At 44.1% G+C, this 26,676-nt stretch overlaps 1 protein-coding gene across 2 annotated transcripts in view; it reads left to right on the plus strand.

The window, feature by feature from the left end:
• DYM (dymeclin) overlaps positions 1-26,676 on the plus strand; it is a 340,760-nt gene that overhangs the window by 48,380 nt on the left and 265,704 nt on the right. For both annotated transcript variants that reach the window (XM_049781531.1, XM_049781532.1), the window contains exons 4-6: positions 5,769-5,862; positions 7,268-7,401; positions 9,297-9,369. In XM_049781531.1, coding sequence (XP_049637488.1) covers positions 5,769-5,862; positions 7,268-7,401; positions 9,297-9,369 — 301 coding nt within the window. The remainder of the gene's footprint in view (positions 1-5,768; positions 5,863-7,267; positions 7,402-9,296; positions 9,370-26,676) is intronic.

Consider the following 26,676-nt stretch of genomic DNA (forward strand, 5'->3'; position numbering starts at 1 on the left):
TCCCCCTAGATGTTATTTTTCTTTTCTCAATTGCTGAATTTTCATAGGGGCAAAAATTGGATAGTATGAATTATCCAGTCTTAGCCTCCTTATAGTCACTGTTTTTAGTTTGTTTGTTTGTTTTTTGTATTGTTTTTTGGGTCACACCCGGCAGTGCTCAGGGGTTACTCCTGCCTCTATGCTCAGAAGTCACTCCTGGCAGGCTGGGAGGACCATATGGGATGCCGGGATTCGAACCACCGTCCTTCTGCATGCAAGGCAAATGCCTTATCTCCATGCTATCTCTCTAGCCCTATAGGCACTGTTTACATGAACAAATGGCTTTTGAATCTCATTTCTCATATATAAATGGTCTGGCCCTGCAATGCTCAGGTGCCACATGGTGCCTGCCAGGTCTAGAACCTAGCGCCTCCAAATGACAAGCACATGCTCCAGCCTTTTTCCCCATCTCTTTTTATGCTCTTTTACCCAGCAGTTTTATATGGGATCTTTTTAGCAGTGCTCAGCTGGCCCAGGGCCATCCCCTGTCACACTTGGAGGGTTGAATGGATGGTTCTATGCTTAGTCCTGGATTTGAGATGTGCCACGAGAACCACATCTAGTGGGGTTGGCTGCCAGGGATCAAACTCAGGTCCTTGCACATATAAGACATTCTTCTAACCCCCAGGCTCTCTTCCTGGCCCTAACAATTTAAACAGTGCAGATTACTGCATTGTTTCCTTGAAAATTAGGAGTGGAGGCCTGAGAGGGTAGGGCATTTGCCTTGCATGTTACTGACTCATTGTTTGATCCCTGACATCCCATCTGGTATCCTGAGAGCAGGGCCAGGGCTTTGTCTAAAACCAGAACACAGAGAGATTGTTTTGTTTTGCTATTGGGTCACCCAGTGATGCTATGGCGTTACTCCTAGCTCTGCACCTAGGAATCACTCCTGGTGGTGCTCAGGGAACCAAATGGGATGTAAGGAATTGAACTTGGGTTGACTGTATGCAAGGCAAACACTCTATCTGCTGGACTAGGGCTCTGGCCCCTGACTTCCAGTTTTATCCTGTGGTCACTTTTCTGTTCCAGGATCACTTGTTGGACACCACATTATACTTAATTGTCATGTATCCTTAGCTGCCTCAGATTGGCAGCACTTTCTCAGATTTTCCTCATTTTGGTGACTTGGAGAGTTCTTTTTTTTTTTTTTTTTTTTTTTTTTTGGTTTTTGGGTCACACCCGGCAGCGCTCAGGGGTTACTCCTGGCTCAAGGCTCAGAAATCACTCCTGGCAGACTCGGGGGACCATATGGGATGCTGGGATTTGAACCACCAACCTTCTGCATGCAAGGCAAATGCCTTACTTCCATGCTATCTCTCTGGCCTGACTTGGAGTGTTTGAGGAGTGCTGGTGGGGGTGTATTTTCCAGAAGGACACTCAGTGTGAGTTTGATTTCCCCTCCTCTTCACTCTACCTGGTTATGGGTATGTGGGGGCTGATTTGAGCAGGGGATATTAGAATGGTACAGGTGCTTTGAATGTAACCTTTCCCTGCTAGTGCTGATCTTGATTACTTGGCTAGAGATACTTTTGTGGGGTGTTTGCACTGAGCAGCTGAACCCCTTTCTCCAGATGCTGCTTTCAGCTGTTTGAGGGAGAAGTTTATCTGGATATATTTGGCTGGCAATTTGTGCTTGATGCCATTCTTTTCTTTTCCTTTCTTGAAAGGACCCTTGGCCATTTCATTGCTTTTTAGACCCCCTCCCAATCAGATAGTAAGTCTGTTACTTGGATTGCTCTCTATAAATAATTATGTTTTTTCTTTCTGCTTTCAAGTATTATTTATTTTATGTTCTACTCAGGACTAGTGAGCAGGCTTGGATTTACAGATTAAAGTTTTCATCAATATTTGGAAGTTTATGGTCATTATGTTTGTCTGGTTTCTCATGCTCATCTCTGGAACTGATTTTTTTCCTGGAGGCACACAAGAGTTTTTCTGTTTTCTTATTAAGGTGTCATTATAAATAATGAGTCCACTGGCTTCCCTTAGTCTCTGTTCTTTCTGTTCTTTTCTGGATTTGGGACCACACCCAGGGTTTCTCCTGAAAACTCAGGGAGCCCATGGGTGCTAAAGCTTGAATCCAGATATCTTTCATGCAGAGTGTGTGCACAAACCCTTTTTTTGGGGGGGGGTGGTTTATGGTGCTCCTGGCCCTGCACTTAGGAATTACTACTGTTGGTGCTTGAGAGATCATATGGGATGTTAGGGATTGAGCCGAGTTAGCAATGTGCAAATACCCTACCTGCTGTACTATCTCTCCAGCCCTGACACAGGAGCCCTGTGAGGCTCATTTTTTCCTGGCAGCCAGCTCACTTATGGGAGGGAAGGATGAGGGAATTCTCCCCGTTCCCCATTTACATAAAGGAAAGGAGTTAGCACAAGTTTCTTGAGGATGTTTTGGGTCCCACCCACTGATGCTCTGGGACTGCTCCTGCCTCTGCATAGGAATCGCTCCTGGTGGTGCTGGAAGGTGTATATGAAAGGCTAGGGATGGAACTGGGGTTGACCGTGTTCAAGGCAGGTGCCATAGCCTGCTACTCAATGTCTGGTTCTGGATGGTTTTTAAGCATGTTTAATTCTTGCGATTTTAATTGTAAAATATTTCTTTTTTTTTTTTTTTTTTTTTTTTTTTTTGGTTTTTGGGCCACACCCGTTTGACGCTCAGGGGTTACTCCTGGCTATGTGCTCAGAAATCGCCCCTGGCTTGGGGGGACCATATGGGACGCCGGGGGATCGAACCGCGGTCCTTCCTTGGCTAGCGCTTGCAAGGCAGACACCTTACCTCCAGCGCCACCTACCCGGCCCCGTAAAATATTTCTAAACGTGAAAGTAGACCTGCTTTCCTTCATAACCTGAGTCAGGAATAGATTGCTTATTCTAAGTGGTGTCCAGAGATCACTCCTGAGGGGCTCTGGGGTGCCAGTGGAAAGACTGAAGGAGTAACCACATTCCTCTCCTTTGACGTTCAGCAACTCTACCTCAGTGCTGGGAAGCTGCTGGCCCAGGTTTTGCTCTTCTCACTCGCCATTTGCTGTTTTCCACTGGGTTCCATGGCTTCTTTCTTCCTGATATCTAAGGAAATTGTGAATCAAGAAGAATAGGCAACTTCTTTGTATAATAACTTTTTTCTTTGACTTTTGGGCCACAGCTGGCTGTATGTATTCAGGGCTTACTCCTGATGGTGCTCAGCAATCAAATTGGGGTCAGCCCATGTACAAGACAAGCACCTGACCCCACTGTTCTATTTCTCTGGACCCAAAACTTCCTTTTTACACTATTTTTTGGAGCCATATTTAGTAACAATTGGAGGTAACTACTGGAGGTTCTTGGGGACAATATGTGATGCTGGAGATTGAACCCAAATTGCTAGGCATGTACCCTACCCATTGTTCATTTCTTCAGTCCCCCCCAACTTGTTTTTTAATTAAAAAAGAATACTGCATAAGCTTTATCAAAGATGCAGTCCATAAGCAGTCCTGGTCTCTCAGGAAGGGCCTGGGTAGACAATGGTTTACTGTAGCTGCCCCCTTTTTGGACACTTTCTCTGGCACATTCATTAGAAAGCCACGTGAAACCTGGCAAGTCCTCTTGGTGGTGCTAAGCTGGGGCCATTTAGAATTAGGGTTGAGGCATTTCCCATGGAGCACCTGGTCTTCGAGGTTTCATGAGCCAGCCTTGACTTAGGACATGAAGGGAAAATGCAGGATTGTCCAGGTGAAGTGCCACTGTCTCAGCAGTTGTCCCTGCTCTTCTGTGGGTCACTGTTTCTGTGGGGACACTGGTCCTCTTGACTGCTGGACCTGTGTGGGACTGCTGTTGGGGTGTCAAAGCTCAACAAACTTCTGGGTTAAAGGAGTCTCATCTAGCTGGAGATGAAGAGGAGGCAGGACACAGCATTGGTACCATGTGGCTCGTGTGTGTGTGTGTGTGTGTGTGTGTGTGTGTGTGTGTGTGTGAACTAACATCAGGATTCCTTCTTGAGAAGCCCTAGGAAGACTCTCAGAACTTGGGAAAGGTGTGTGTGTGTGTGTGTGTGTGTGTGTGAAAGAGAGAGAGAGAGAGAGAGAGAGAGAGAGAGAGAGAGAGAGAGAGAGAGAGAGAGAGAGAGAGAGAGAGAGAGAGAGAGTGTGTGTGTGTGTGTATGTGTATGTGAGAACTAACATCAGGATTCCTTCTTGGGAAGCCCTAGGAGGACTCTCAGAACTTGGGAAAGGGTGTGTGTGTGTGTGTGTGTGTGTGTGTGTGTGTGTGTGAGAGAGAGAGAGAGAGAGAGAGAGAGAGAGAGAGAGAGAGAGAGAGAGAGAGAGAGAGTGTGTGTGTGTGTGTATGTGTATGTGAGAACTAACATCAGGATTCCTTCTTGGGAAGCCCTAGGAGGACTCTCAGAACTTGGGAAAGGGTGTGTGTGTGTGTGTGTGTGTGTGTGTGTGTGTGAGAGAGAGAGAGAGAGAGAGAGAGAGAGAGAGAGAGAGAGAGAGAGAGAGAGAGAGAGAGAGAGAGAGAGAAGTGTATGTGTATGTGAGAACTAACATCAGGATTCCTTCTTGGGAAGCCCAAGGAGGACTCTCAGAACTTGGGAAAGGTGTGTGTGTGTGTGTGTGTGTGTGTGTGTGAACTAACATCAGGATTCCTTCTTTTTTTTTTTTTTTGGTTTTTGGGCCACACCCGTTTGACGCTCAGGGGTTACTCCTGGCTATGTGCTCAGAAATCGCCCCTGGCTTGGGGGGACCATATGGGACACCGGGGGATCGAACCGCGGTCCGTTCCTTGGCTAGCGCTTGTAAGGCAGACACCTTACCTCTAGCGCCACCTTCCCGGCCCCAGGATTCCTTCTTGGGAAGCCCGAGGAGGACTCTCAGAACTTGGGAAAGGTGTTTCCCATCAACACAGCAGTGTTCTGCGTGCTCACTGCATAGCAAGGATAAACGGAAAACAATTCTGCATGGATGAGATCCTGGGTCCCACCCCCAGTACCGGAAAAAAAATTCTCAGGATCAACAGATCAACAGAATCTTTCCTGACCTCTGTCATATTTCCACGATGCTCTGATGTTTGCGTAGCGATGGCAGCTAAAGCATCTATCTCAGATCAGTAGAGAGACGGGTTTTCCTGGTAGCATCGGCCAGTGTGTTTGCATTTTTACATTTCCAGCTCTTATAAGAGTCAGACATTTCTTCAAAGGAGAGGGAAATCCCCAGAGCTCTGAAATATCAGTCTGAAAACCATTGGGGAAGGCCATCTCTCTCAGCAGGAGTGGACCATGGCCCCAGCATAACCTTTGTGGATCTTTGAAAGTTCCTGTTAGAGTCTCTGCATCAGGAGATGTGACCCCCCAAACCAAAATAAAAATAAGTAAAAAGAGGGGGAAATCTCTTCCTTTTGAGTTAATCTTTAATTTGTGCTTCTTTACTATGTTGGGATTCTCGGGCGTGGTGTGTCTGTGGTGTCTCTGTATTAACTCTGCTCTCTTTTCTTCATAATGTTGAGTTCTGAGATGAGAGGGCTGCCGTCCTCTACTCTTTCAACCCTTTTTTGTCTTGTTGGCTATTTCTTTACACAGTAATACCCAGCAGCATCTTCTGTCATTGCTCACTGTTACCCTAAGTAACAGTGAAAATGACGCTAGGAAGGTCATTAATCACCTTTCATGTGACTGATTTATAACTACTATGCTCTCTTTGATTTCAGTTCTTCAGTTTCACTTTTTAAAATCTTTTCTCTTGCAGTTGAAAACAATCCTCGAACGGGAAACCTTGCTGCACTAATTAAGGTCTTCTTGGCCAGAACCAAAGAGCTGAAACTCTCAGCAGAATGTGCAAAGTAAGCAGATTAAGCCAAGAGCACTCTCTTTATATCTAATAATGCTGAGTATTTTGAATTTTTTTTTTGTTTGTTTTTTTTGGGTCACACCTGGCAGTACTCAATGGTTACTCCTGGCTCCATGCTCAGAAATCGCTTCTGGAAGGCTTGGGGGGACCATATGGAATGCTGAAATTTGAACCAATGACATTCTATATGAAAGGCAAATGCCTTACCTCCATGCTATCTCTCCGGCCCCAGTATTTTGAATTTTTGCTAGAGATGAATTATGGGCTTTGGGAAGCTATAAAGGAATTATTCTAGTTGTAAAAATGTGGGACTTGTGAGATAGTACGTGGATAAGGAATTGTCTGACCTGGATTTGATCCCCAACACCCCATATGGTCCCCCAATACTCGCCAGGAGTACAGACTCAAGAGAATGTCCTTATCATTACTAGTTGTGGCCCAAAAAGCCAAAAAAAGAAAATAATTTTAAAAATGTTCTCTTTTACTTCCAGTGTATTGGCTAAAGTTAGAAATATTGAAATATATTTGATTTCATCATTTCAGATAGTCTTTAGAAATATATTCTTCAAGACGATCGATAAGTATTATAATTATTATTTTACAAGGTAAAATTTTCCCCTTGTCTCTGGTCATAGCTAGTTTAAATACTGACTTAGTTGAATGTGGTTTCATTTCATTGCATTGTCTTTTTATTTGGGGGCTATATCTGGTGGTGCTCAGAGCTTACTTCTGGCTCTGTGCTCAGAGAACTCCTTGTGGCTCAAGCCACATATGGGATGCCAGAGGTTGAATCCCCATTGGCCAGGTACAAGGCAAAAGCCTTACCTGCTGTACTTTCTACCTCTCTGATCCCTCACATCATTTTCTTTATTTCTTTTATATTGTATAAAAGAAGACTCAGATATTGTAGTTTCAGATTAGATGCAATAGAATATTAACCACTAAAGACAAAGCATTTGTAAAGCTGTTTTGGGGTGATAGGCTCTTAAAAGATTATTCCATTACTACCGAAGATATTGTATTGAATTCAGTTAAATTTTTTCTTGTGAGTTATGGCTAAGTGGCAAGTATTGTACAATGCTCCTGGCAATGCTGCATAGAAACTGTAGGTTGTGTATATGCTTATATTGCTGGATGTCATGACTTAAAAATTTATTTAGCTGCTTTGAATTGCTTGTGTTGGCACAACTATAAAGCTAAAGAGCAAAAACATTCCTGTTGGATGGGAAATATTTTTATGAAGTTAACTCACTAAGTAAAATACACAGAGACTCTGATGATGTGACTGGTCCAGAGTAATCCATCAGGCGTCGTTGAAGGATAAGGGCAGGGTACATCTGATTATGCTCCAGATCGAATAGTGTTTCATGGAATGTTTTTTTCTCTCTGTCTCCTAGCCACATCTTCATTTGGCAAACACACAATGCTTTGTTTATTATTTGCTGTCTGCTAAAGGTGTTCATCTGTGAAATGTCAGAAGAAGAATTAGAACTTCATTTTACTTATGAAGACAAGTCTCCTGGTAGTTATAGTAAGTATTGCCCCTGTCATGTTCTAGGGATCACCCATGTAGCACATAAGCAGTGATGATTTTCAGCCTGCTATGGTGGTGTACTTACCTTAGGACTCAGGAGCACCAGTTTACCTTGGAATCTTTGTTTCCCAGGTTATGGGACTTCTTAGTTGGCTTCCTTTAGGGGTCTGTGGAGCTTCATAGGCTCAGAAATGGTCTTTTGAGCCCCAGCAAAAAGATAAGTGTAAGGGGCTGGCTGGAGTATTAGGATAGCAGGTCAAAGTACAGCAGAAAGGGTACTTCCCTTGCACTCGGCCTACTTGGGCTCAATCCCTGTCATCCCATGTGGGCCCCTGAGCACTGCCAGCACTGATTAATGAGTGCAAGCCAGGAGTAACTAACTTCTGAGCATTTCTGGGTGTGACCCCAAATAACAACAACAAGGTAAATGTAAGGTCAGAGCCTTATGGGGTTTGAAGATCTAGGTAGTCTTTTATGATTCAAATAAAGCCACTATACCCCCCCCCACCTTAAAATTGTTTTTGAGTGGTGGGGTGGAATTGGACCTCAACTGGCAGTGCTCAGGGTACATATGTGGCACCAGGGATTGACTCCGGGAGGGCCATACCCTAGGCAAGGACCTTAACCCCTGTACTGTTTCCAGCCCCTTGAGGATTTATCTTTTCTTTTTTTGTTCTTGTTTTTGTTTTTGTTTTTGGGTCACACCCAGCATCGCTCACGGGTTACTACTTGCTCTCTCCTGGCAGGCTCGGGGGACCATATGGGATGCCGGGATTCAAACCACCGACCTTCTGCATGCAAGGCAAATGCCTTACCTCCATGCTATCTCTCCGGCCCTGGATTTACCTTTTCCAAATAGGGAAGCACCAGTGCTGCAGGGTGTGAGCACAAGCCAGGCCCACAAGCATGACTCAGTGTTGCAGACTTAGCTATCTGTTTGGTGCTTGGAGTGGCGGCATTCAGGCCACTACAGGGGCCACACTGGTGAATTTATTTTTACATGAAGGTTACTGCTGGCAACCCTTGTGTGGGCCTGACAGCTGGGTCCTTGTGTACTTAGAGGTCATCAGGATTACATCAGGTAGTGCGGGGGCTGTAGTTGGACTTAAAGTTCTGGGCATGGAACTCGGGGCCTATTGCATGTAGGCTTGTGCTCTACCACTTGAGTTTTTATCTCCCAGGCCCCTTTGGTGTATTTTACATGTTTGGCTTTAGTATATGAATTGACTTAAAAAAAAAACAGTGTAATTTAGATATGTGAAGTTACAAGGAGTGATAACTTATCTTTAAGCTTTAAAAGTAATTAGTTAATAGTTGCTGTTCAAAATTCCTTCTGTTTTTCTTCCTTGGTCTTTGGGCCAAACTCAGCAATGCCTTGGGGTTATTCTTCGGTCAGTGTTTGGGGGTGACTTTGGTGGGGCCTTGGAGGCATGTATTATGCATGCCTTTGAGCCATTTCCAACCCCTATATTTCTTTTCTACTTAAAAATCATGATAAATGCTAATTTATTCAGGATTCGGATATTTTTCCTTTGGACTGGTGCCACGGATCAAACCTAGAATGGAGTGGATTTAATTCAGAAGTTGAAGAGTAGTGTCTGATGGGGCTGAGGAGATGGTACAGTGGGTGAGGGGCTGTAAGGCTTGTGTTTGACTAAGGCAGATCCAATCCCCAGCAAACCATATAGTCTCTGAGCCTGCCAGGAGTAATCCCCAAGCACAGAGCCAGAAATCATCCCTGAGTACAGCAAGGTACCCCACACCAAAAAAAAAATCCTCAGGAATATCTGAGTTTATATAAATCCATTATTTTTGTTAGGAATGCAAGCAACCCCTAAACAGTATTACTTTGTTTCACATTTTGTTAACATACTTTTGGTATCTCTTACCAGATTCTGACTCAGAAGATCTTTTAGAAGAATTGCTCTGCTGTTTGATGCAGTTAATCACCGATATTCCACTCTTGTAAGTTCTGGCTTATCCAGGATTTGTTCTGTCCTTGTCTATTGAAGACATGATCGATCCTATTGAAACATTAGGGCCTGGCTCTAATAGTCTTATGTACATGGATTAATTTTTTCCTTCTTGCTTAATAATGTTCACACTCTTAATTCATTATCAAAAGGAGAACAGTCATTGGGAGGGAAATAATCTCATTCTTTAGCAGTCTTTAAGGATGTGGTTCGCAGAGAGGCAGGCTCACCTCGGAGATAAGGTTGTCTCGAAGACCTCTTCGACAAGAACAAGGATTTCTCAGCAGCAATTTGGGTCACATGCAAGTGTGACATCCATCTGGATCTATATCCTGTTCCTCCTACACCTCTTCCTTCCAATGTCCAATTCCCTTCTCTAGTGTCCCCAGTTTCCCTCCTGCCCTCCAAACTGCCTTTCTGGAAGATACTTTTCTCCTTCCCCATTTTCCTAGTGTTCCCTTGTTTTCTTTTCTTTTCTTTTCTTTTTTTTTTTTTGGGTGGGGGGCAGGCCACAACTGGTAACACTCAGTGGTTACTGCTGGCTATGCACTCAGAAATCACTCCTGGCTTGGGGACCATATGGGATGCCAGGGATTGAACCCAGGTCCGTCCTGGGTTAGCTGCGTGCAAGGCAAATACCCTGCTGCTGCGCTATCCCTCAGGCTCTATAGTGTTTCCTTTTCTAGCTTACTTATAACCCCTAAGCCTCAGCTCCAGTGCAAGCTTCCTACTGAAGACAGTTCTCTTGCTCTTCATATCTGTTGCCATTGTGAATTTACTGTAGGAAGTTTCTTTCCCTCTCCTTCCCTCCCCTCCCCTCCCCTTCCCCTCCTCCTCTCCTCTCCTCTCCCCTCCCTCTCCCCTCCCCTCCGTTCCCCTCCCTTCACTTTGCACATACTAACCTAGGATGGATCGTGGTTTGATCCCCTGGTGTCCCATATGGTCCCCCAAGCCAGGAGCGATTTCTGAGTGCATAGCCAGGAGTAACCCCTGAGCTCTGACCGTCACTGGGTGTGGCCAAAAGACAAAACAAAACAAAAAAAGAAATTACCCCTTACAGGTTTGGGGGACCATATGGGGTGCCAGGTATCAAACCCAGGTCAGCCGTGTACAAGGGAAACACCCTACCTGCTGTGCTATCACTCTGGCCCCAGGAAGTTTTTTTCTATCCTACAGTGAGAGTCTTTCTGAGTCTGCGCCTCTCTGACTGATTTGGCTCAATATGATACTCCCCAGATCTATCCACGTAGCAGCAAATTGCATGATTTCATCTTTTTTTTTTTAATGCCTGGTAATATTCCACTGTGTATATACCATCCTTTCTTTGTCTACTCATCTGTTTTTTGGATGCTTGGGTTGTTTCCAGATTGTGACTGTTGTGAATAATGCTGCAAGGAACATTGAGGTTCAGATGTCTTTTCTACAAGGCAAATTCCTTAATCCCTATACTGTCACCAGTTCCTTTTGAGGATTTTATTTTTCATTCATTCATTCATTCATTCATTCATTCATTCATTCATTCATTCATTTGTGTGTGTGTGTGTGTTTTGGGTCACACCCGGCAGTGCTCAGGGGTTACTCCTGGCTCCATGCTCAGAAATTGCTCCTGGCAGGCATGGGGGACCATATGGGACGGTGGGATTCAAACCGATGACCTTCTGCATGAAAGGCAAATGCCTTACCTCCATGCTATCTCTCTGGCCCTGAGGATTTTATTTTTAAATTGGGAAAGAAACAATGGTACTGGGGTGGGAGGCACACTCCAGGCTATGTGCAACCCAGTGTTTCTGGCTTAGTTGTTTGGTGCTTGGGCAAGAGCCTTAGCTGCCCCCTGCACTCTTCTCTCTAGCCTATCATTGAAATTTGGAGGTAAAATTCAAGATTTACCACTGTAGAATCTCAGTCTTCATGAGGACTTGGTTGGATGAAAGCTACTTACATAGAAAGAAAGGGGAGGTCCCCGGTTTCATCTTGGTAGGTCTCCAGCCTGTGCCAGGACATTGGAATCCAGATTAGAAATGAGCATCATCCATGCTACCCTGTCATGCTTGGGTCAGGCATAATCTTGCCTGGAAGGAAGGGCTGCTGCACGCCAGTGGCCCCTCTCACCTTCCCTCTGGTGTGCAGGCCCTGGGGAGCTCAAAGAGGACCCTGGCACCTCTTTGGGGCCAGCTCTGTGCAAGTGGAACCAAAGTGTCTACCTATCAGACCCTGAACCTTCAGCATCTGCCTGAACCCTTTGCCCCTCTTCTGGAGGTAGCCTTCCTCACATGAAGACTTGTGTCCTGTCCCAGAAGTGTTGACTCGTGATGTTGCAATGGGTTTCCTAGACCAGCTCTGGGTCATTTCTCTTTGCTTTTCAAAAAATAAGATTTTTTTTTGGTTGTTGTTGCTAGGAATTGAACCCAGGGCTTAATGAAAAAGTTCTACAGCTGAGCTATTCTCACCCACTCTGGATTTCTTTTTCTTTTTCTTTTTTTTTGGTTTTTGGTTTTTGGGCCACACCCGGCGGTGCTCAGGGGTTACTCCTGGCTGTCTGCTCAGAAATAGCTCCTGGCAGGCACGGGGGGCCATATGGGACACCGGGATTTGAACCAACCACCTTTGGTCCTAGATCGGCTGCTTGCAAGGCAAACGCCGCTGTGCTATCTCTCCGGGCCCTCTGGATTTCTTTTTCATTAAAATAAAAATAGACACTTGGGTTAAGCCAAGTGTTAGGTTGGCTCACAAGGTTAGGTTTTTGTCGCATGCAGTCAAGGATGGTGGCACTTACTTTAGTGTTTAGTATTTGCTTGTCAGTGTCTGTGTGATGTTTCCTATAGCCTGGATTCAATTTTTTTTGAGTGCTGGGATGGGTTTGAGTTACATCTGTAATACTTGGTGTTTGCTTTTGACTGTGCTTAGGGCTTACTCCTGACCTTGCTCAGGGGACCATACGGTGTACTGAGGATCGAATGTGGTTCGCCACATGCAAGGCAAACACCCTATCTCCTGTACTATCACTCTGGTCCCCCTTGATTAAATTTAAAAGCAAGCACCATCTCTTTTACATTTATGCCAGAACCAAATACTAGCATTTAAATATGAACCAAAATTAGAAAATTCTTTCTTGGGGGCAGGAGTAATAAATCAGCAGTAAGGTGTTTGACTTGCACATAACTGACCCTGGGTGGACCTGGGTTTGATTCCTGTGCCCCATATGGTCTCCCGAGCCTGCCAGGAGCACAGAGCCACTTGGTGGTGTTCAGGGGTTATTCCTGACTCTCCTTTCAGAAATCAACCCTCAGGGCTGGAGAGATAAAGTTGGGGTGTTTGCCTTGCATGCAGAAGGACAGTGGTTCGAATCCCAGCATCCCATATGGTCCCCCGAGCCTGCCAGGAGCAATTTCTGAGAATAAAGCCAGGAGTAACCCCTGATTGTATGCAGGTGTGACCCAAAAACCAAAAAAGAAAAAAAAAATCAACCCTCCTCTCAGACTTGGGGGACCATATGGGATGACAGGGATAAAACCTAGGTCAAGTGCATACAAGGCAAACACCCTACCCATTGTGCTATTTGCTCGCTCCTCCCCACTTTTTAAAATAAAAAAAAAAAACCAGACCTTTATTGATGCACTGTCTTGATGATATTAAGAGTCAATCCCTTTGATTAGTAAGTAAACCATGAATACAGTTAATAGCTCTGCTAGTCACATGTTCTGGAGGAGCAAGCTGTGCTGGAATAATATATCAAATATTTCAGTGTTTTAATGTGTTTATACTTTTTAAATGAACTGAAAATGCACAGGCAACCAGATGTCTTGTATTATGTACACTCAGCTTTAACCAGCTGCTGAAATAATTTCTTATGATTTAATGTTCTTGGAACTCCATTCTGCAGGAAGATTTGTCTTGGTAACAGTTTCCATGTGAAACCAAACTGCTTCTTAGTAACTGTTTCTTGCCTGCCCTCTGAACATGAGTGTAGTGTGGCAGATCAGCTTAGCTTTAAAGGGGACAGTGACCATGTGGAAATCTGGGGGGACTCATAGCCCCATCATCCCCAGTGCCTTTAGATCTGTCCCTAAGTTCTGTCAGTAGAAGTTTGTGTCCCCTTGCTGCACCAACAAGCACAACTGGAATTCACTGGACAATAACAGTGGGTGATTCAGAACTAGTTTGAACATTTCTCTCTGACTGTGAAATCCTGTCAAATCATTACCCAGAAATAAGTGTTTAGAAATCTAGACCCTTGTTTTAGATTCCCCTTGTTATTGAGGGATGAGCTTTAATAGTTTTGCTACACTGGTAGAACCTGTAAAAATTCATTTGTGCTGAGGATGGACTTCCCCACTGCCTTTTTTCTTTTGTGCTGGGGTGAAGCCCAGAATCACACACACTTGAGGTCTGTGCTCTCTGGTTGAGTTGCGTCCCTGGCCTGAAGATAAAGTTTTTTTTTTTTTTTTTTTTTTGGGCCACACCTGGTGAAGCTCAGGGATTACTCCTGGCTATGCACTCAAAAAATCACTCCTGGCTTTAGAGAACCATATGGGATGGCGAGGGATTGAACCCAGGTCATCCTGGGTCAGCTGCATGCAAGGCAAACACTCTACCTCTGTGCTATCTCTCCGGCCCTGAAGATGAACTCTTTTTTTTTTGTTTTGTTTTGTTTTTTGGCCACACCTATCGATGCTCAGGGGTTACTCCTGGCTGTCTGCTCAGAAATAGCTCCTGGCAGGCACGGGGGACCATATGGGACACCGGGATTCGAACCAACCACCTTTGGTCCTGGATTGGCTGCTTGCAAGGCAAACGCTGCTGTGCTATCTCTCCAGGCCCCGAAGATGAACTCTTATTATAGTTAGTGGCCACTGTTTCTCAGATGGATTGGATTTCTCGGTAATAATCTGAAAAAAAATATGAGTGCTGTGAGATATAGCATTGTAGGTAGGACATTTCCTCTGCATATGACTGACCATACATGAGCCCTGGAGCCTGCCAGGAATAATCCCTGAGCACAGAATCAAGAGTATAATATGAGCCCTGAGCACAGCCTAGTCTTGTTCCCAAAATGAACAAACTAAAATCAGATTCTCCAAAACATCAGTCTTCCAGGCCAGATGAAAATGGCTCATCTTCCAGGAATCCTTCCCTAAGCCTGTACCTTTCTGTTTATAAGCATGATCTGAGCTTTTCAGTGTAGGTTTGGGCTGACTTCATGGGAGAATTGATATCTTCTAGATATCAATTTCAATTTCTCTACTTCCACTGGTCTCAAGGATGTTGGTTGGGGGGAGGGGCACTTTAAAGAGATAAAGAAGGTCTGGAGTGATAGCACAGCGGTAGGGTGTTTGCCTTGCACGTGGCCCACCTGGGAGGGACCCGAGTTTGATTTCTATATGGTCCCCCGAGCCTGCCAGGAACGATTTCTGAGTGCAGAGTCAGGAGTAATCCCTGAATGCCACCGGAGATGGCCCAGAAAACAAAAAATAAGTAAATAGATAAAGATAGTCCTACTCCAAGAAACAGTTTGCCTGTTAGGGTTGGGTGCCCAGTGGAGGCCTAAGATGGCCATACAACATTTTCATTGTAGGAAACTCAGCCTTGTGTTACTTGGGGGAGAGGTTTTGGTAAAAGCAAGTTCTTGGGGTCCCAACTGTGTGTTTTGGGGACTGCTTATAGTGCTGTTTAGTTGAATGAAAGTTCTTTCCAGAACTTACACACATCACTCTCCTTGTTTCTTGAGATTAGGTTTTGTTGCTGTTTTGGTCAGAATTTTTCTACCAGCTGAACATTTCAAGAATAGGCTCTTCCCTTTTTCTAGCCCCCTCTGCATGCTCTCCATCCTCCAAGTCTGCTCCTGACCTGGAGTGGCACTCGACCCAATGACCCAACCACTTTCTCTGAGCCCACTTATGTCATCCCCTTTCTCTCTCTGTGAACGGTTTTGTTTTTGGGCCACACCTGGGTGATACTCAGGGGTTACTCCTGGCTCTGCACTCAGGGATCACTCCAGGCAGTACTTAGAGGACCATAGGGGATGCTGGAGATGGAACCCAGTTCAACCATTTGCAAGGCAAGTGCCCTACCCACTGAACTATTTCTCCAGCCCCTCCCACTGTAAGCTGGTCGAGGATGGAGCCTGTTTATGCCCAGTTTTGGCCCATTTGCAATTTTTTTTCCATTGTAATTTAGGAAACCTTTTCTAGTTTTTCAAACAAGTTCTATAGGATATGGCATATTCTGAAAGCTAAGTAGTATGGGACCACTTAATTCATTTCTCATCTTATAGCTCAGCAGATTATCCCTTTATTGTATAATCAGTTGGAAGGGAATCTGGGCCACATCTCATGGTGTGCAGGGGCTTTTCTTGGCTCTGTCCTCAGGGAACATTCCTGGTAGGACTCAGAGGACTGTATGTGATTCCAGGGGTTTGTACCTGGGTTTGTTGCACACCAGGCAAGAATCTTACCTCCTGTTCTATCTCTTGGGTTCTTTTTTTTTTTTTTTTTTTTTTTTTTGGTCACACCTGGCAGCACTCAGGGTTTACTCCTGGCTCCATGCTCAGAAATCGCTCCTGGCAGGCTCAGGAGACCATATGGGATGCTGGGATTTGAACCACCGTCCTTCTGCATGCAAGGCCTTACCTCCATGCTACATGCTATCTCTCCAGCCCCACATATATTGGTTTTTGTGGCCACACCGGCAGTGCTCAGGGGTTACTCCTGGCTTTGCTCAGAAATCACTCCTGGCAGTCTCAGGGGACCATATGGGATGCCAGGAATTGAACTGGGTTTGTATCAGGTTGGCTAATTGCAAGGCAAACGGCCTACCACTGTACTATTGCTCTGGCCCAGGATGGATATTTTTAAGGGTAGCTTCTCTCAAACCCAGTTTGGAGGTATTTGGGGATGACTGAAGCAAATCAAGAATTTTACCCACAGGGACAGAGAGAAAGCACGCAGCTAAACCAGGATAGATGGTGTTTCGAATCCCAGTCTCCCATATGGTTTCCTGTGCCTGCCAGGAGAGATTTCTTTTTTTTTTTTTCTTTTTTTGGTTTTTGGGCCACACCTGGCGGTGCTCAGGGGTTACTCCTGGCTATCTGCTCAGAAATAGCTCCTGGCAGGCACAGGGGACCATATGGGACACCGGGATTCGAACCAACCACCTTTGGTCCTGGATCGGCTGCTTGCAAGGCAAACGCCGCTGAGCTATCTCTCTGGGCCCATAGGAGAGATTTCTAAACACAGAGCCAGGAGTGTCACCGAATGTGACCCAAAAACTAAAAAAAATTTTTTTTCTTTTTTACCTACAGATTTCAAGAATGGAATAAAGTAGTACAAAAGGTACATTTGTTTGACTCAAAGGCACGTGGCCTTGACTGAGATATTAGACAGGGGAATTTGGTTAGTTGATGACCCTAGAACTCAGGAGCATGGCGTCCTTTCCAGCGGAAGAGCAGGTTTCCCTTGCTGGCCCCTTCTGACATAGCTAGGGTGAGGCAGGTATTGTAGGTATTGTAGCTTTGAGCACAGAGCTCAAAGCTCAGGGCCACCTGGAGGCCATGCAGTGCTGTGGAAGAGAGGTGAAGCTCTCTCAGTAGCTGTTTCAGGCTAGGAAGTGCGCTTCATTTATTGCCTTTGGGGCTTTGTTATTCCCCTATGAAGTTTTTTTTAAATTCTACAGGTGAGCGAATCATTTTATGTCTATCCCTCTCCCTCTGACTCACTTCACTCAGCGTGACACGCGCCAGATCTGCCCATGTAGCAGCAAATTGTATGATTGTACCTTTTTGTTTCTTTGTTTTTTGGGCCACACCCCGTGATGCTCAGGGATTACTCCTGGCTATGTGCTCAGAAATCGCTCCTGACTTGGGGGACTATCTGGGACACTGGGGAACAAACCATGGTCTGTCTTAGGCTAGCATGGGCAAGGAAGATACCTTACTGCTTGTGCCACCGCTCCGGCCCCTGATTGTACCTTTTGTACTGCCAAGCATTCCATTGTGTCTGTGTACCACAGTTTCTTTATCTATTCATCTGTTCTTGAGCACTGGGGCTGTTTCCATTTTTCTTCTTTTTTCTTTTTGGTTTTTGGGTCACACCTGCTACTCAGAAGTCGCTCCTGGCAGGTTCAGGGGACCATATGGGATGCCAGGTTTTGAACTGGGGTCCGTCCTGTGTTGGCCACATGCAAGGCAAACGCTTTACTGCTGTGCTATCGCTGTGACCATGTTTCTAGATTTTTGCTATTGTGCACAGTGCTTTAGTGAACAAAAGAGTACAGAGGTCTTTTCTGGGAACTTACATTTTAGGGCCTTTTGAGTTAATTCTTAGGAATATAACTGGATTCTATGGAAGCTTAATTACTGTTTATTTTGTTTGTTTGTTTGTTTGTTTTTGGGCCACACCTGGTGACGCTCAGGGCTTACTCCTGGCTATGTGCTCAGAAATTATTCTTGGCTTGGAGGACCATATGGGATGCCGGGGATTGAACCACGGCCTGTCCTAGGTTAGACACATACAAGGCAAATGCCTTACTGCTGTGCTACCGCTCCACTTGTGTTTTTGTTTTTTTTTTAAGTACTGACTACTATATGGACTTTCAAAAGAGACTGGCTTTATATTTTAAAGAGAAAAGACACCGGGAGGCATCTGACAATTGTTGAAGGGCTTGAGCATGGAAATCAGGACAGTTATTTGGAGATTCCCTCTGGCTGCAGGGTTTCCAGGTAGACCCTACCAGACTCTTCATTGCAGTAGGGTCTGGCAGCTGAGCGGCAGTGACCCCTGCTGGCCAGGTCTGTGTGGTGCGCTCACAGCCTGCTTTCTCACCTCGCTTGAAACAACTTATGCACATTTACAATAGCTTCAGATTTTACAAGTGTGTGACACATGTCGAGACAAGCAGAGATGTTTCTTTTTTGTTTTGTTTTGTTTTGTTTTTTTTTTGGGTCACACCTGGCAGCGCTCAGGGGTTACTCCTGGCTCTCTGCTCAGAAATCGCTCCTGGCAGGCTCTGGGGACCATATTGAATGCTGGGATTCGAACCACCGTCCTTCTGCATGCAAGGCAAACGCCCTACCTCCATGCTATCTCTCTGGCTCAAGCAGACATGTTTCTGTGACCGACTTGATGTTCCCCTTTTAAACTTCTCATTGACAAGCATTTGCTCCTGCTCCTCCTAGGAGGCAAGATGTTGGAGTTTTAGAAGACCCTGGCTGAGGACGCGGTGGAGGTTTCAGCCTGTGTTTGTTGGGCCTGGCTGCCCAGAGGTGCATGTGGATGGCTTGAACACTGGATGCAGCTCTGCATCAGGTGTGAAAAAACTCTTCGCAGCAGAAAACTAGATTCCTGGATTCTAATTATTATTTTTTCTGCATATGTATAATTCTTTGCATCTCCTATTTTTGGGGGTGGGTTTTTGGTTTTTGGGCCACATATGGTGGTGCTCAGGGGTTACTCCTGGCTCTGCACTCAGAAATCGCTTCTGGCAGGCTCAAGGGACCATATGGGATGCCAGGAATTGAACTCAGGTCAGCCATGTGCAAGGCAAATGCCCTACCACTGTGCTATGCTCTGACCCCATTTCCTTGCATGTTCTATTTTTAAAGAGTCATGTAATTGTTGGAAGTTTGGAGCTAGAATGAAACTTTTTTTTAGTTATTCTGCCCTTTTATTTTATAGATGATGTTGCTAAAAGTAAAAAAAAAAAATAAAGAAATAGACTTATATGAAGTCAACTTGCAGATTCTTAGCTAGCTTAGTCATGAAAATACTGCATTTGTGCTTATAAAGAAAGTTTACTGTTCCTTAGGCAAGATTGAGATAGAAAGTCTTTGTTAATGTTTTTATTGTTAGTTGTTTTTTTTTTTTGGCACACCTAGTGGTACTTAGAGATTACTCCGACTCAATGCTCAGGGCTTGGTTTGCTCCTGGTAGAAATTGGGAGAATTATATGTGGTACCAGGTGAGATTGGTGGGGCCGGCAAGGTGGCACTAGAGGTAAGATGTCTGCCTTGCAAGCACTAGCCAGTTCGATCCCCCAGCGTCCCATATGATTCCCCCAAGCCAGGGGCAATTTCTGAGCGCTTAACCAGGAGTAACCCCTGAGCATCAAACGGGTGTGGCCTGAAAAAAAAAAAGGTGAGATTGGTATTGTACAATGCAGGCCCCTACCCCACTGGTCTATCTTCCTGGCCCCATCTTTGTTATCAGTATATGTATAGCCAAAAAGGATCGATGTGTTTTGACATTAATTACTATAAATTTTAACCCTTAAATTTATTCAAATTTTTGTGTAATTGGTTTTGGGGGAATTAGAACCACACTCAGTAATGCTTAGGGGATCTTCCTGGTGGTGTTTTGGGGATCATATATAGTAAAGGGAATAAATTCTGGGCTTCCTGTTTGTATGTGTTCCAGTCCTTTGTTTTCTCTGACCTGTAAATTAATTCTTTACAGAGTAAATCCCCTTTTCTAGTATATCTAAAATTACTCACTGAGTAATTGTTTCCAAGGCATAGTTATTGCGCCCTGATTTATTTGTTTTTGTTTTTTGGGTCATACCCGGCAGAATTCAGGGGTTACTCTTGACTCTATGCTCAGAAATCGCTCCTGGCAGGCTCAGACCATATGGGATGCCGGGATTTGAACCACCATCCTGCGTCTAAGGCAAATGCCTTATAACTGTGCTATCTCTCCGCCCCCTCCCCTTTTTTTTGGTGAGGCCACACTTAGTGGTGCTCAGGGATCATTCCTGGCAGGATTTGAGAGACCATTTGGGGTGCCAGGGATCAAGCTTGGGTGCAAGTTAATTAAATATGTGCAAGGTAAGCCTCCTATATGCTATACTATTGCTCCAACACTGCACCCTATTTTATAAATAATAATTAACACACACTAAAAAAGATTCAAATAATGGGGGCCGGAGAGACAGCATGAAGGTAAGGTGTTTGCCTTTCATGTAGAATGTCATTGGTTCAAATCCTGGCATCCCATGTGGTCCCCCGAGCCTGCCAGGAGTGATTTCTGAGCGTGAAGCCAGGAGTAACCCCTGAGCGCTGTCAGGTGTGACCCAAAAACAAAACAAAACAAAAAAAATTCAAATAATGGTTATACCTCCTCACCTCCTCCCCCAGTTTTTGATTGTTTATATTTTGACCATACCTACTGGTACTCGGGGGATACTCCTGGCTCAGCATCCAAGAATTGCTCCTGGTATTGTTGGGACATTATGGGATGCTGGGGATAGATCCAGGTTGGCTGCATGCAAGATAAATGCTCTATATTCTATACTCTCTCTACACTTGCTCCAGTCCTGCTCCCAATTTTTTTTTTGACAAAAAGGATCTGTGACAATTAGTGACAATCAGTGAAATGTGGCAACTCAGTTTGTACTACATTTTTTAAAATTATATATACTACATTTTTAAAAATAGAATCATTTAAAATTGAAGCCCGCATCTTTTATGGTCCCCCACACTTGCCAGGAGTGATTTTTGAGAACAGAACCAGAGTTCTGAGCACCTCAGGGTACAGCCCCCAAACAAGCAAACAAACAAAATAGAGTACTTAAAATTTATAATTGAGGTAAAATGGTTTACTGTATCCTTTTGTTGTTGTTATTATTGGCTTGCTTTTTTGCCATACCCAGCAATGCTCAGGGGTTACTCCTGGTTCTGCACTCCTGGAGGTGATTAAGGGACCATATGGGATGCTGGGTTTCAAACCCAGGCAGCTGCTTGCAAGACAAGGACCTTAATTGTTGTACTTTATGTTTATGCTTTTTTTTTCTTTTTGGGGCCACACCAGTGACACTCAGGGGTTACTCCTGGCTATGCGCTCAGAAATCGCTTCTCGCTTGGGGGACTATATGGGGTGCCAGGGGATTGAACCGCAGTCTGTCCTTACTGCTAGTGCCACCGCTCCCTATGCTTATGCTTTTGGTGTATAAATTTATTGGCCCCCACTGCCACCAAGGTGGCCCAAACCCTCTACCACTGTCATATGTCATTTAAATAGTTATATGAGATTTTGACATTTGCAATACAATGTACATTTACAATGGTAATTTCTCATTTACATAATTCCAGCCTATCACCTATCACCAGTGTACCCACCTTCTTCCTCCATGCACCCCCAAACCCCTTAATTTTCACCCACTCCAACTCAACTGTGTGGCTCAGTGCTCTCATTTGTTGCCTTTAGCCTTTGTTGCTACTTTGCTCTCTCTCTCTCTGTATATAATTTTTTTTTTTTTTTGGTTTTTGGGCCACACCCATTTGATGCTCAGGGGTTACTCCTGGCTATGCGCTCAGAAATCGCCCCTGGCTTGGGGGACCATATGGGACGCCGGGGGATCGAACCGCGGTCCTTCCTTGGCTAGCACTTGCAAGGCAGACACCTTACCTCTAGCGCCACCTTCCCGGCCCCTACCTTGCTATATACTTTAAGAACAGTTTTATTTATTTATTTATTTATTTATTTATTTATTTATTTATTTATTTATTTATTTATTTATTTGGTTTTTGGGCCACACCCGGTGACGCTCCGGGGTTACTCCTGGCTATGCACTCAGAAGTCTCTCCTGGCTTGGGGGACATATGGGAAACCGGGGGATCGAACCGCTGTCCATCCAAGGCTAGCACAGGCAAGGCAGGCACCTTACCTCTAGCGCCACCGCCCGGCCCCATTAAGAACAGTTTTAGAATCGCAGTAAAACTGAGCAGAAGCTGCAGAGATTTCCCTTTTGTTCCCTGCCTTTCTTTGTGTTCCCCTACAACTTCTCCCTCCAAACAGACTGTGGGTGGGTAGTGGGAAAGCATTAGATCACATGCCTTACCTTGGGGTCAGTTTCTAGGCACATGAAACCCAAAATTTCCCCAAGAAAAATTTCCCCAAATATGCTGGGGGACGTGTTTGACCACCCTCAGTGGTGTCTCTGTGTCAGGAGTCCTGACAGTGCTCAAGGGACCATTTATGGCGTTGGAGATCTATCCGTGGTCATTCTGTACAAGACAAGCATCATGCCCATTAGACTATCTCCATGACCCCCTCCACCTCCAGGGTTCAGTTTTTGGCACATTCTATACCTCAGTTAGAATCTTCCAGCTCTGCTGAGTGCAAAGGCCCTCAGCACCATGGACAGCATCCACTACAACAATAGCTACAAAAATAAACACATTTTGGTAAAGATATAATGTAGTTGGAGGCTGGAGAGACATAACATGGATTAAGAAGTATGAATTAGATATGACTCAGTCCTCAGAACCACACAATAGCTCCTCTTAGCATTGTGGGTGTGACTCTCAAGGTCCACACAACCACCAAGGTCACTTGACCCTGGCAGTGTTTCCCTGGTACCTGAGCCTGCTTGAGAGGCTCCCCCAACTTAAAAAATATTGATGTAGTTGGTAAAATAAGAGGCTCCTTGTTTTATCATGAACCTTGCCATTATCAATATTATAAATCATGTTGCCTAAAATTAAGTTAAAAACAAAGTCTTTTAAAGTGACTATAAAATCACCAAAGAGGTTTAATAGAGTCTTGTTAATATTTATATTCTAATTTTTTTGTAACTTTAAAATAGGAATCATATTGTATTCTTATGTATCTTCTCATTGCAAGTATAGGTGAACATCTTTGTCTATGGAAATCCATTTCTAACTTTCGATGAAGATTTAGCACTTGTTTCTAATACCTGAGCACTTTGTTTGGTTATTCCTTGATTCCTTGTTTTATGAATATGACATTTTCAGTTTGACATAATTGTACTTTACAAATGCAAGTAATCAGGGGCCGGCGAGGTGGCGCTAGAGGTAAAGTGTCTGCCTTGCAAGCGCTAGCCAAGGAAAGACCACGGTTCGATTCCCCGGTGTCCCATATAGTCCCCCCAAGCCAGGGGCAATTTCTGAGCGCGTAGCCAGGAGTAACCCCTGAGCATCAAATGGGTGTGGCCTGAAAAAAAATAAACAAATGCAAGTAATCAGTTTGATATATCACTTCATTGTATATGTATTAATATTAAGTTTTTTAATTCTTTGTTCTTAAATTTTTTAGTTTGGGTGACACCTTCTGTTTTTCAGAGCTTACTCTTGGCTCAGCACTCAGGGATCACTCCTGGCAGACTCAAGGGACCATATGGGGTACAAGGATCAAACCCTGGTATATTGCTTGCAAGGAAAGTGCCCTGCCACTGTATAATCCTGTACCCCATATTTTTTTAAAATTAAATTTATTTTATTTTATTTTTGTTTTTTGGGTCACACCCGGCAGTGCTCAGGGGTTACTTCTGGCTCCATACTCAGAAATCGCTCCTGGCAGGCTCAGGGGACCATATGGGATGCCGGGATTCGAACCAATGACCTTCTGCATGCAAGGCAAACGCCTTACCTCCATGCTATCTCTCCGGCCCCAATTTCTTTATTTTAGACACTGTGGTTTATACAGTTGCTCAGAATACAGTTATTTATAGCATTAAATATTTCAACACCAATCTTACCACTAGTGAAACATTCTTTCCACCCTTTGTCAACAGTTTCCTAACCTCCCCAAAGCCTGCCCAGTGGCAGGTAGGTATAATTTACTTAATATTGCTTGGTACAACTAAATGGTAATAGAATTATTAAAAATATTCTTATTAGGGGCCGGAGAGATAGCATGGAGGTAAGGTGTTTGCCTTTCATGAGGTCGGTGGTTCAAATCCCGGCATCCCATATGGTCCCCTGAGCCTGCCAGGAGCGATTTCTGAGCGTAGAGCCAGGAATAACCCTTGAGCGCTGCCAGGTGTGACCCAAAAACCAAAAAAAAATTTTTCATTAAAAAAAACTTGTGAAGGTAGTCATATCTTGCAATGGGTCCTTATGCCATGATCTGAAGGTTTACTAAGCTGTTTGTTGCTATTTGAGCTTTCTGTTGTTAGCTATGTTGGTTGAGTTTATGTGGCTTTTATGATAATTCCACATCTGTTTAATGCATTCATTCTGGGAAGCCAGTATTAAAATTATGGATGTGTCCAGGACTTTGAGGATCTGTGGAAAAGGACCAACTCTAGCTCACTCGACTGACAATAAGGGGTGGTCTTCGGGAGAGACTTCTGGAAGTACAGAGTCCTGCCCCACCTTATGTATCCTAACGTTCACCTTTTAGGAGATTGTTGAAAGTTCTTCAATAGAGTACTTCATCTTAACTTTTCAAGAAGGTATGTTTCAAGAAGACAGATTTTAGTTTCATGCCCTGTGACATATATAGTGTTAGTTCTTTGGGAAACTGTAAAAAAAAAAAGTGGAATGGATTTTTGATTATGTGGGTGCATATCTTTACTTTTAATTTAGGACGAAGTTTATGGGTAAGGTGACCAATAGGTAAGGAATGACACAGTTCCAAGTCTAGAATACAGGTTTTCTGGTCTCTGGGCCTCCAGGTACTTCCTCATCCATTGCCCAGACTAACATCAGGTCTTTGATCGTGTTTATTTTCAAAATGAGTCAGGCCACTCTTGGCGTTATCTGTACTATTACTGCACTGTACTGCTTTTTGAATGTTTTTCCTCACTTTCACTTGTAGAATTTTTATGGCACCGTTATTTCTAAGTTTTGCTCTTACTCCTTTGAACTTGTCAGTTGTTTTTGTTAAGCTTAAGTTCCGTTTACAGTACTGTCAGGTTTCTTATCCATTAGGGAAAGGAGGATGTTTTTCCCTCTCTCTTTGCTGATGCTATCCGCAGCCAACACTAACACCCTTTCGCCAAAGGCTTTTGTCTTTTTCCAAGTGTTCCATGCAGCACAGGGCAGGGCAGGGCAGGGGTGTACTTCTGCCCCCCCCCCCCACCCCAAGAAATTAATAACTTGCTTCAGTAGTAGTTTGTTCTAGGACATTTCCAGACCAGATGGTGGAAAGTTCTGGGGATAATATGGCAGCCAAAGCAACATTTTAGCTTTTTAAAGTTGACTTTGTTTTGGCAATTGTGTAATGAAACTCTTCTGATGATGGTACAAGGACATTAAAACAAGAATGATCTGTGGGCTTAAAAGAGTTTTCATCCTTTAAAAACCGCCACACTCAGCATGGTACAACTTTGGTTCCTTTCAAGTACAGGCCTGGCTGGCTCTTCTCCCCGTACTTTGGCACCGAAGTGGGGCCCAATTAATATATTAAACATTGTGTTTGCACAGAACTCTAACATCGCCTACAGCAAGAAATGACACAGGAGACTTACCTTGCCAATGTACTTAGTTACAAGGAAGAACTTCGAGACCCTCTGAGATCCACAAGAGGGATGTGAAGTCAGTCGCCTGTGTTTTACTGAGAACTCAGCAGCTTTCCGGGTTTTCTGTCTTGGGGTCAGTGGCTCTTCGGGTCAGAGCTATCTAATATTTTTGTTTTGCCCTTGTCAGAGTTAAGTCACTAAGAGTTCAGTTTGAACACTCGTGGGACTTCTCTATTTTTTTTTTTTTTTGGATCACTTTTCACACAAGTGCCATATTGCTAAAAAAAAAATCAGGCACTTTAATCTTTGTTGTGCAGTTTTTAATCAAGTTGTTTATAAAATAACTTTATTCCTGGATTTCTGAGCGCAGAGCTGGAAGTAAGTGAGTGATACTGGGTATGGCCCCCAACCAAAAAAAAAAAAAAGTGAGTGAAATTCTGTATAGATAAGACTTTAATTTTGGCTAGTCTAAAGAATAAAATGATTAACAATTTAATTTTGATTTGGTTTTGGGCCACTCCCAGTGGTTCTCCAAGGACCCCACTGTGCCAGGAATGAACCTCCACCTCTTGCACATTAAGTCACCTTGCTCTAGCCCTCTGATCTCAGAGATGCTCGTTGGGGGGGTTAATCCTATTTGTTTTCCTAAATCTTTTGATTTATGTAAGTGGCATGCTGACATATGGAATGTCTTACTCAGTCTGTGACTTACGGTTATAAACTTTTCTTTTTGTTACAAGCTTTTTTATATTAAAATTTTAGTTTTCTGTTTTGGAAATGATCAAGAATAGCCAACGATCTGCTACTATGTTTTATATTGAGTAAAACTTTTGGTACTAAAATGTGTATTTGCTTTTAATGGCTATTACAGACAAGGTGTCTCTGAGTGTTAGAATGCTATTGCTTCTTAGGAAGGAAGAGAATTTCTCAGTGTAAAGCCTTTCAAATAGGGCTTACATGTTGGGGTCACAGTGATAGCGTAGTAAGGAAGGTGCTTGCCTTGTACTCACTCAACCTGGGTTCAATCCCTGGCATCCCATAGAGTCCCTTAGCCTGTCAGTAGTAGTTTCTGAGTGCAGAACCACCTGGTTTGGACCAAAATTCAAAA

Source organism: Suncus etruscus, chromosome 10 (genome assembly GCF_024139225.1).
Source record: "Suncus etruscus isolate mSunEtr1 chromosome 10, mSunEtr1.pri.cur, whole genome shotgun sequence".
Lineage (NCBI taxonomy): Eukaryota > Metazoa > Chordata > Mammalia > Eulipotyphla > Soricidae > Suncus > Suncus etruscus.